The sequence below is a fragment of the Juglans regia genome, chromosome 6 (assembly GCF_001411555.2).
Source record: "Juglans regia cultivar Chandler chromosome 6, Walnut 2.0, whole genome shotgun sequence".
NCBI lineage: Eukaryota > Viridiplantae > Streptophyta > Magnoliopsida > Fagales > Juglandaceae > Juglans > Juglans regia.
The window spans coordinates 4,884,015-4,895,097 of NC_049906.1; the positions used below are offsets into that span (position 1 = coordinate 4,884,015).

General features: G+C 35.5%; 1 protein-coding gene across 1 annotated transcript; it reads left to right on the forward strand.

The window, feature by feature from the left end:
• Positions 1-1,309: 1,309 nt before the first annotated feature.
• Positions 1,310-8,064, forward strand: LOC109009676 (glycine dehydrogenase (decarboxylating), mitochondrial). Its single transcript, XM_018990252.2, has 15 exons — positions 1,310-2,840; positions 3,005-3,250; positions 3,333-3,410; positions 3,496-3,596; positions 3,688-3,883; positions 4,018-4,143; positions 4,853-5,038; positions 5,151-5,264; positions 5,635-5,787; positions 6,076-6,264; positions 6,587-6,664; positions 6,741-6,866; positions 6,957-7,055; positions 7,236-7,353; positions 7,769-8,064. Exons 1-15 carry the CDS (start codon positions 1,602-1,604, stop codon positions 7,861-7,863), a joined length of 3,144 nt encoding a protein of 1,047 aa, XP_018845797.1. The 5' UTR covers positions 1,310-1,601; the 3' UTR covers positions 7,864-8,064.
• Positions 8,065-11,083: the final 3,019 nt, after the last annotated feature.

Sequence of the window (11,083 nt, forward strand, 5' to 3'; positions counted from 1 at the left end):
AAAGGTCCCACCAGTCCTAGGGCCGTAGAGGTGTGGTGTGTGTGGTGTATATCACTACATGCAGTAATCTCCAACTCTGGTGTTTCCTACGTCGGCCACGTTCCTCAACGATGATCCGACCCTTTTTTGCCAATTTTGCCCTCCACCAAATCCACAGGCCCCACCATTCCTACAAACGAGTGGAAATATTTCAATCAGATATCATGATCGGAAACTGATGGTTCTCCCAGATCTCTCCCCACGTGGCAAAAGCAATTCCATTTTTTTTTGTTTTTGTTTTTAAAGCTCTAAATTTAAATGAAAATAAAGAAAAAAAAACACAAATTATATGTATAGTATTATTTTTATTAGAAAAATTCTATTTACAATCTCTAAATTGAGGTTATATGTGCAAGTCTTTTATTAAATAAAAAAAAGTATTATTTTGATAAGAATATTATTATAATTTTAAAAAAATTTATAAATTAAATTAACTAAATTTATAATACAATCTTTATTTAAAAACTATATATAACATTACTCTTTTTATTAATATGAAATAATATTAAATACTCACTACATAATTACGAAAATAAAACTCAACGTAATGCATGTGTCTAGGTTGTATAACATTTATTGAGACATTTCATGATGTTAGAAAAACTAACTCGGGTCCGTTTGAAAAGTGAAAGTATTTCATCTTATTTTATTATTATAATTTTTTTAAAATTTTATATAAAATATAATAAATAATTTAATTTTATCAAATCTCAAAATAATAATAATATTAAAAAGTATTATTTTAAAAATATTTTATTCAATTTTTAATTTTTATCTAAAATTATTTCATCTCATCTTATTACCTAAATCGCATTTAAATGATATTAGATTTATTGTATATGTCTATCTTTATATAAAAAAAAAAAAAAAAATTATGACATCGAATTAAAAAACATACCTACGAATCCTTGTTTTTTTTTTTCTTACATAGTATTCGTTGCATGTGAGGTCCGACATAGAGATAAGCCGAGTGTGAAGGAGAATCTGCCACCAAATGAAAAAGAGAATCTCCAAAGGTTCCTGAAAGGAAAATTTCGAAAATTTCATGGACGTTTTCTTCTTAAATGCATTTTGATCCATTGAAACTCAATCTCATTTGCTTCATTTTCTTCCATTCATTTGCCTCAAGGGTTGGCTAAAGATTTACCCCCTGTTTTTTTTTTTTTTCTTTTTTTGTAGACCAGATTGTTTGCCCTTGAACCTGTCCTTTTCCCTCGTAGTTGCGCAGTCAGCCACCACCCACCCTCTCCACCAGATCCTGAACTATTTTTCCTTTCCTTTTATCTTTTTTTCCTGATTTTCCCAAATGTATTTGTTGTTATAAAATTTGTTTTATCTGCATTTTTCTTGGTACTGAGAATTTTCTATATTTATCAACAACCCACCACCCCATCCTCTCACTGCATTTTTCTTGGTACTGGGAATTTTCTATAGTTCTCACCAACCCCACTTCGATTCTATTTTGCTGTGTTTTGTTACTTTTGTTTCTGTTTCTCTTTGTTTTGCAAAACTCATAACAGAACGTTCGCGCACGTTCTCTCTCTCCTCCTCTCCGTTCATTCATGGAACGTGCTCGGCGCCTCGCGAACCGGGCGATTCTGAGGCGCCTGGTCTCAGAGGCCAAGCAGAACCGCCAGAATGGATCTCTGATGCAGAGTCCGTCGCCGGTGTCCTACACACCCTCGAGGTATGTTTCGTCCCTGACACCGTATGTTTTCGTACGTAGAAGCTCTAGATCGGATTTCGCGCGTAATGTTGCTCACGGTGTTGGGTCTCAAACTCGATCTATCTCGGTCGAGGCGTTGAAGCCCAGTGACACTTTCCCACACCGCCATAACTCGGCGACCCCAGGGGACCAAACTAAAATGGCTAGCTTATGTGGGTTCGATAATCTTGATTCGCTTATCGATGCCACCGTTCCTAAATCTATAAGAATTTCATCAATGAAGTTTTCTAAGTTTGATGAGGGGCTAACCGAGAGCCAAATGATTGAGCACATGCAATATCTGGCCTCAAAGAATAAGATTTTCAAGTCGTATATTGGTATGGGGTACTATAACACCTATGTTCCGCCGGTGATTTTGAGGAACATTATGGAGAACCCGGCATGGTACACGCAGTACACACCGTACCAGGCCGAAATATCTCAAGGGCGTCTTGAGTCTTTGCTTAATTTCCAGACTCTCATTACGGATCTTACCGGCCTCCCCATGTCGAATGCTTCATTGCTTGATGAAGGAACGGCCGCTGCTGAGGCAATGGCTATGTGTAATAATATTCAGAAGGGGAAGAAGAAGACTTTTATCATTGCCAGTAACTGTCACCCGCAAACTATTGATATCTGTAAGACTAGAGCTGACGGTTTCGATCTTAAAGTTGTAACTGCAGATCTTAATAATATTGATTACAAATCCGGGGATGTTTGTGGTGTTCTGGTTCAGTATCCGGGGACTGAGGGTGAGATTTTAGATTATGGGGAGTTTGTTAAGAATGCTCATGCTCATGGAGTTAAGGTTGTTATGGCAACAGACCTCTTGGCATTGACAATGTTGAAGCCGCCTGGTGAATTTGGGGCAGATATTGTTGTTGGTTCAGCTCAGAGGTTTGGGGTTCCTATGGGGTATGGAGGTCCACATGCAGCATTCCTCGCCACATCCCAAGAGTACAAGAGGATGATGCCGGGGAGAATCATTGGTGTGAGTGTTGATTCTTCAGGGAAACCTGCTCTGCGTATGGCAATGCAGACAAGGGAGCAACATATCCGTCGGGACAAGGCTACCAGCAACATTTGCACCGCTCAGGTACTAGACTATCATTTAATCTGATTTCCATTGTGATTTTCTGTAGAGGCTGCTTATAAGGATATATGAAAAGTCTTATTTTTGCTGGGATTAGTTACATAATTTGGGCCTCCCCGTTCAATGTGCTGGCTTTCTTGTTTTAATAGATGTCCTGTTTTATATAGGCATTGCTTGCAAACATGGCTGCTATGTATGCTGTTTATCATGGACCTGAAGGCCTTAAAGTCATTGCCCAACGGGTTCATGGTCTTGCTGGTGCATTTGCCCTTGGACTGAAGAAACTTGGTACAGCAGAAGTTCAGGGCCATCCCTTCTTTGACACTGTGGCCGTTAAGGTTGCTGATGCAAATGTAATTGCTGATGCTGCTTACAAGAGCGAGATGAATTTGCGGGTTGTAGACCCAAAAACTGTGAGTGGGAATTCCCTCAGCTGAATTAATTAATTACCTATAAGTCTACATGATGAGATTAATTGGGTGTACTTGCCTTTAGATCACTGTTTCTTTTGATGAGACTACCACCTTGGAGGATGTTGATAAGCTTCTCAAAGTTTTTGCCGGTGGCAAGCATGTGAGTATTGTTACTTCTTTTGCGTGGTGGTGTCTGCAATTGATGATTATGATTCCCCTATCTAAGACTAATGTTTATTTGTCAGGTTTCATTCACTGCTGAGTCTCTTGCACCAGAGGTTCAGACTGCAATTCCGTCTGGGCTGATTAGGGATAGTCCATATCTTACCCATCCAATCTTTAACACGTACTTCTCTTTTCTGAAAATTTGTATTTGCATGGTTGACAATTCAGGACAAATCCTGACTTTTGGTTTTTTTTTTTTTTTTATCAAATAGATATCACACTGAGCATGAGCTGCTTCGATACATTCATAAGTTACAATCCAAGGATCTTTCCCTGTGCCACAGTATGATTCCATTGGGATCTTGTACAATGAAATTGAATGCAACAACTGAAATGATGCCAGTGACATGGCCTAGCTTTGCTGATATTCACCCTTTTGCCCCGACTGAACAGGCTCAGGGTTATCAGGTAGTTACAATACTTACCATGAGAAAAAATTTCCAGTTGTTTTCTTCATCCAAACATTCTCGATTAGTTTGTTGTATGTTTCTATAAATAAACAAGCAAGTTGACAATTTGTCTTGATGAAAAATGGTTCCCAGGAAATGTTCAACAATTTGGGTGACCTATTGTGTACCATCACTGGGTTCGACTCTTTCTCCTTGCAACCCAATGCAGGTGCTGCTGGAGAGTATGCTGGCCTGATGGTTATCCGCGCATATCATCTGGTATGGTGACAACAACCAGGTTTAAATGCGGTTTTCTTCTGATTGTATTAAACAAAAGAGGCATTTGATGCTTTCTCTTTAAGGCTCACTTAACACAAAACTCAAAGTAATCACCTAAAAGGCTTAACCAAAAGCTCTTGAATCTCAATATTTTTTATTAAGTAAAAGCTCTTAACTCAATATTAATATATGTATGCCCCTAAAATGCCTACTGGGTGAGGCACACCTTAAATTTCGAGTTTTGCTCTCTTTCTCCCTCCTCTCTCTCTCTCTCTCTCTCTCTCTCTCTCTCTCTCTCTCTGTGTGGGAACTTTGATTTTAACAGAATATCTGACTTACTCATTAGGGCTTTTCATAGTAAATATTGAAGGTATCCAACCATTTTAGGAACTTTTTATCTCTTTTCTGTGACCAATTTTGACGATTGAAATCACTTATCAAAAAAACAATTTGATGATTGAAATCTAAAATATGTTTTTTTGTGTGCATAATAGTATAGCGTTATGTTCCTCGCATATGTAAATTAAGGGAAGTTTTAATCATAGTATATCTTGCAATAGCAAACTTGCATAATTTTTCTGCCGCACATTGAAAACTCCTCAGATCTCATCCTGCGTAATTCCTCTTGAAAATTGAACTCATTGGACATGTGGTAAGGATTATTCTAACAACTGATCATGCTGACCACTCTGCTGAATGAACACCGTAGGCAAGGGGAGACCATCACCGCAATGTGTGTATTATTCCTGTTTCAGCACATGGGACAAATCCTGCTAGTGCTGCTATGTGTGGAATGAAAATTGTCTCTGTTGGAACTGATGCTAAGGGAAACATTAACATTGAAGAGTTAAGGAAGGCTGCTGAAGCTAATAGAGACAACCTTTCAGCTCTTATGGTAAGTTCATTATTCATCCTATGTTGGAAACCAAATATATTATCCAATAAGATTAAAGAAGATGGAGAACTTTGTTCTACTCTACATTCATTAGCTTTGGTGGACGTTATAGGTCACATATCCTTCAACGCATGGAGTGTATGAAGAAGGTATTGATGAGATATGTAAGATAATTCATGACAATGGAGGTCAAGTATACATGGATGGGGCTAACATGAATGCACAGGTCTGCAATTCCCTTTATCTTCTTTGAGTCTCAATGTTAGTCATTGAGTACATAATCCAGTAAAAAATATTAACTATTGCTTGAATTGTCTAAATCCATCTTCTCTTTTCTTGCATTCAAATAGTCTAGCAAAACACAGCTTTAGTTCTAGTTTTTTATATTGGCTGATGTTTCAGTTCTTCAATTGAATCAATTGATATTCCCTGGGTTTTCACTAAACAATTGCTGTTTCATTTGAGTTTTGTTCTACAAGTACATTTGTGCTTATTGTGGTAGTGCAAATTTCAGTTTCTTTGTATGCATTTAATTTCTCTTGGGAGTATATTGGTTTACTTTCAAATTAAATCTAAAGAATCTTCTTATCTCCTAGGTGGGACTGACAAGCCCTGGTTGGATTGGAGCTGACGTTTGCCATCTCAATCTCCATAAAACATTTTGCATTCCTCATGGAGGAGGTGGTCCTGGCATGGGTCCGATTGGTGTGAAGAAGCACTTGGCACCATTTTTGCCATCACATCCTGTGGTAATTGATCTTTTCATTTCATAACTTCATACACTCATCCACTTGCACGTGCACTTACAAACTTGTGCATACTTGTTAGGCTTATATTTGCACATACAAATGTATGCGTGAGTGCACACTTGTATGAATGAATAGTCAGAGCATGAGCTCATCTCCATTAATCAAGTCACACTTCGGTGATTATTATCTACATACTCTGCTACTACGGATATCTCTTGTCAATCATTTATTTACTGGGCTGTGTTTTTTCTCGTTCAATCTCTAATCTTGTTCTGGTTTACTTCTAAGGTACCCACAACTGGAATACCTGCCCCAGACAAGCCTCAGCCACTCGGTACAATTTCTGCTGCGCCTTGGGGCTCTGCACTTATCTTGCCAATATCATACACATATATAGCCATGATGGGGTCTAAGGGACTCACCGACGCATCAAAGATAGCAATTCTGAATGCCAACTACATGGCAAAACGTTTGGAGGTTCCGAATTATTTCTTATTCATTCTATGCCTCACTTCTGGAAAATCACTTTGTGCTATAAAACCTGGTAGTTCTATGCTCTGGCCATGTCTGTCTGTGAAAAGAAGAACGACAGTCATTTGTTTTCCTAGCAAGTTCCATGATAATGTGGCAGATGATTGTATTACTTCTTAAATAAGATGTGTGTGACCAGTGCATGGAACCCACGCATGTTTGTGTTAGAAAACTCTTGAGGTTTTGAGTTATTACTCTTTTTTGCAATTAAAGTATCAATAATTTTTCCCAGTTTTCTCATGGTAGTATATTGCTTTGGCTTCTGCAGAACCATTATCCCGTTCTTTTCCGTGGTGTCAATGGAACAGTTGCCCATGAATTCATTGTTGATTTAAGAGGCTTCAAGGTAGTTTTATTTGTTGTTTTTTTAATAGTTGTCTACTGTTTCTGTTTTGAGAGCAATAATAAAAGCATTACTGCAGAATACCGCTGGGATAGAGCCTGAAGATGTTGCCAAACGTCTAATGGACTATGGATTTCATGGACCAACAATGTCATGGCCAGTTCCAGGCACACTCATGATTGAACCCACTGAAAGTGAAAGCAAGGTATGCCCATGTGGGAGCCCTTTCTCTTTCATACCACCCTTATCCTCTCTTTTGTTTTTCATGTTTAAGTAAATTTAAAATCTTTTGCAGGCTGAGTTAGACAGGTTTTGTGATGCTCTTATTTCCATAAGAGAAGAAATTGCTCTGATTGAGAATGGAAAAGCTGATGTCCACAACAATGTCCTGAAGGTGAAATAGCTAATTTTTTTTCCACTCCTGCAATTAGTTGTCTCTCAAATTTTAAATTAAGCAGACACCCAATTTAATTTTGATCTTTATCTTTGCATGATTCTGGATGCATCTTGATATGTATAGATATAATTTAATAAATGAACTTCAAGAGCAATTATCTAACAAGTGTGAGTGCAGGGAGCTCCTCATCCACCATCCCTACTCATGGGAGATGCTTGGACAAAACCATATTCTCGGGAATATGCTGCGTTCCCTGCTTCTTGGCTCCGTGGTGCGAAGTTCTGGCCTACTACAGGTATCAAATTCCATCTTTATTTAATATTATAATTCTGAAATATTTTTTGTTTAATGCCTTTCCCCATCTTTTATTCCCTTTCTTATGTATGAACTGGTATCCTTTCGGACTGACCTGCTATTAGAAAAAAGTACTTGAGTTTTCTTAAGCAACAACAAAAATACTTTATCAATTAATATGCATGATATTATTACTGATTCCATTCACTTTCAACATATATTTTAACTATTTTAAGACGATCTACTTAGTCGATGATTATCATCAAAAGTTGCAACTCCTAGAGATGATGACAAACCTTAAATGCTCAATTTTAATCTGTAGCACTGAAGTAAACATTTCTTTAGAATGCATGCATTCTGCTGTAGGTGCTCTTAATTTTACTTAATGCTGAATTCTTTTTGCGCTGTTATCTCAGGACGCGTAGACAATGTGTATGGTGACCGCAACCTCATCTGCACCCTTCTCCCAGCATCACAAGTTGTTGAAGAAGCAGCAGCAGCCACTGCTTAGTCTTCAGTGCCATGCTCCTTGCTCCAAGGTTTCTCGACGAAACCATATTCTTCTCCCCCATTTGTAAATAAATTTCCTTCTCTATACAAGTCCTTTGCAGCTGGTGACATTCATTTTCACAAGACAATATCGATGATCAGCTTTCCTAAATAACAATTGTTGCTAATTGCAACTCGAATGGAATGTCTGCAATTCATATTTGCTTTGTTCTTGCCCTCTAGGGACCTAGCCAATAGCAAACAGAATCCAAATGCTTAAACTTATTGAAAAAAATGCTAATTGTGGTTCTTAATTCATAAAGCCAAGATTGGATTAATGTTCATTCGCTTCGCTTGCGGAGCGGCGTGTCGAAAAAAAGAAAAGCGGATTAGAATTGTTATCAGTACTACAGAACAAACTAACTAATTTCAATAGTGGATAGGATAAGTTGCTATTCTATTATATTGAGACTGGAAAAAATGGGATCAGATGAAAAGTGCTTGACAAAGAAGTGGAGGGCTTGAGAGTCATAGAAGAAAGGGCACTTCCAGTGTATTTTCATTAGAAAGGATATGATGTATAGGAAAAAAAACAAAGAAAAAGGAGAACAGAAGAGAAGGTCTTAAGAAACTAGTAATGGTTAATGGTAGTGAGCAAGATAAGCTGTTCATCAGCATCTACCAAGCTTCCCCTGAATCTTACAAAATAGCCTCTTTAACTCGTCTCCTCAGCAAACTAATTGGAAATAGTATAATCCGAGAAGATTCTATTTTGACCCCCCTATCAACTCACCAAGTCACTAGCCAAATATTGAAGAACCTTCTCTCCCCCGGTTGGTTGTTGTTGGCGGCGGCAGTGGTGGTGATGAGTCAAAGCAAGGGAACATCAAACTCATCGAAGGTTGCTCCGGGTTAACTTAGAAGATCTCCGAGATCGGACCAAATCCGGCAATGGCATCGAACTCTCATTACAATTATCCGTCTTCAATTTTTCCAAAACTGGCCCTAATCACCTGACCAGGGGATAGATTGTTGCAATGGCTTTATAAAAAGCTCCACCATTTTTAAGTATTGAAGTGTAGTCAGTAGAAGGATTTAATATCTTGCAGGAACTATAGATTTTCAACTTAAGCTGGTACATTATTATCCAGAAAGTACAACAATGTACCTTGTTTGAATTTTCTTTTTTATTTTCTTGGAAAATGCTTGGCTTTCATTAGTACAAAGAAAATTGGTATAAGGGAATGGGATGAATCCCAATACAACATCAATCAAAATATAACCAATTTGGTTTAACCATCCTAATCTAAGGTTTTCAATGCGACAGTAAAAAGCACGAAATATAAGTCTCAGATGTTCAATTTTTATGCATGCTTTTTATGAAAAGGTAGACTCCACTATAAAAAAAAAAAGTATGAAAATTTTACTTTTGAAAAAAGTTAGTTTACTCACTCTACTTGAACGCTCTACTTAACTGTGCAGGAAAACAAAATTTACTTAATAATTAAAGAAGTGATTTTAAATATATTGGTGTATTTTTTTTATTTTTTTAAAATATTTAAATATATTAAAAAAATATGAGTAGAAAAATAAAATAAAAAGTTACAAAAAATAATTATCAGTCAATTAGAGTGAGTTACTTTGAGCGACAGAGTAGACCGACTCTTTACTTTTTCTTGATGGAACTCATTTTTTTACAAAAAAAACCTTGTGCATTCTAGACTCATCCTAACATTAATAATCAAGGACAATCTTGCCTCAAAACAATGCACAAACCAATGAGAGTGTGACCATCCTATTTACATATCAACTCTAGAAAGATAAATAAAAAATAAAAAATTTAGAAACATATATAGTACCTGCCATAAGTTTATTTGCAGGAATAAATGCATTGATCTAATCGATAAATGTTACAATAAAATTCGATAAAAACTAAGAACTATTGAATTTTAGGTAGAAAAGGTAAAATACTCCAAAACTGCGGTACTAAAAAAAGCTAATAAGATCTCAAATAAATAATATTATGACTAATATTGAGAAGCAAAAACTTGATAAGTCCCACTCAATATAAAACTTACATGTTTATCCAGGGAATATACTCCAATTCTCCTTTATATATGAACTCGAGTATTGCTATTTAAAGACTTTTACATCATACGCTATACATATATCATCATTTAATTTAAAAAATAAATTTAAAATTTATTCACGTGTTATGACACATGGATGGTGTGGTGTAAAAATTTTTAAATAGAATTATTCGTACGATCCATTTCTTACTTATTTTTCTTCCACTCAAAGGCTTGTATCAAGAAATTAAAAAAGAGTAATGATATCCTTTCAATCATTTTTACAATTCTTTAAACGACCATGTTTTAAAATGGAGAAATGATATTTGTAGTCATAAAATGTGTACGTTTCATATACTTTCTTTAAGAAAATGACTATTAGTGAAATTGTATATTTTTAAAATTTTTTTTAATGATTAAGGAAGTTAAGAAAATACTTAAAATAAAATAATAATAAAAAATAAAAATTTTAAATATACTAAAAAATAAAAAAAAAATAGAAATAATAAGGCTTATCATTATCTTAAAATAAAATGCTGAAAAAAGGACAAAGAAAAAGAATACCAATTGGCCGTGGTTGCGTGCCGAAAATGTTAAAAAAAAAAAAAAAAGGGAAAGGGGATAGAATTACAAAGTACAAGTCAATTGAACAGCTAGCAAGTCTCAGCACAAGTCTCTCTCTCTCTCTCTCTCTCTTCTGTCATTTATGTAGAGCCATAAATCTATCCAATTCCAGTCGTAACAGGCAACACAAAGAGGTACCATTTTCTGATTTTTTTTTCGACCTTTTCGATTTCAATTCTCATTTTAATTTGGTGTGCATCATCCATCTCTCAAAATTTTCTCTATTCTTTCATTTTTCTATTCTAAAATATCTATATTATATACTATTTTCGTAACATAATTTAATTTAAAACATAAATTGTAAAATTTAAATTTTATAAATTAATCTTATAATTTATTATTTAAGTGATATATATAATGTGTTTTATACACCAACTTTAAAAATAAAATAATTATATCAAGCTATTAAGATTAAATTTAACTGTATTTATGATATGGCGGTTAAAATATAAATATATATTTTGACTTGGTAGTATATATATTTATATATATATATTTATGGAAGTTTATTTTTTTAGGGATTGGTTTATATAATTATATGGGTTTTGT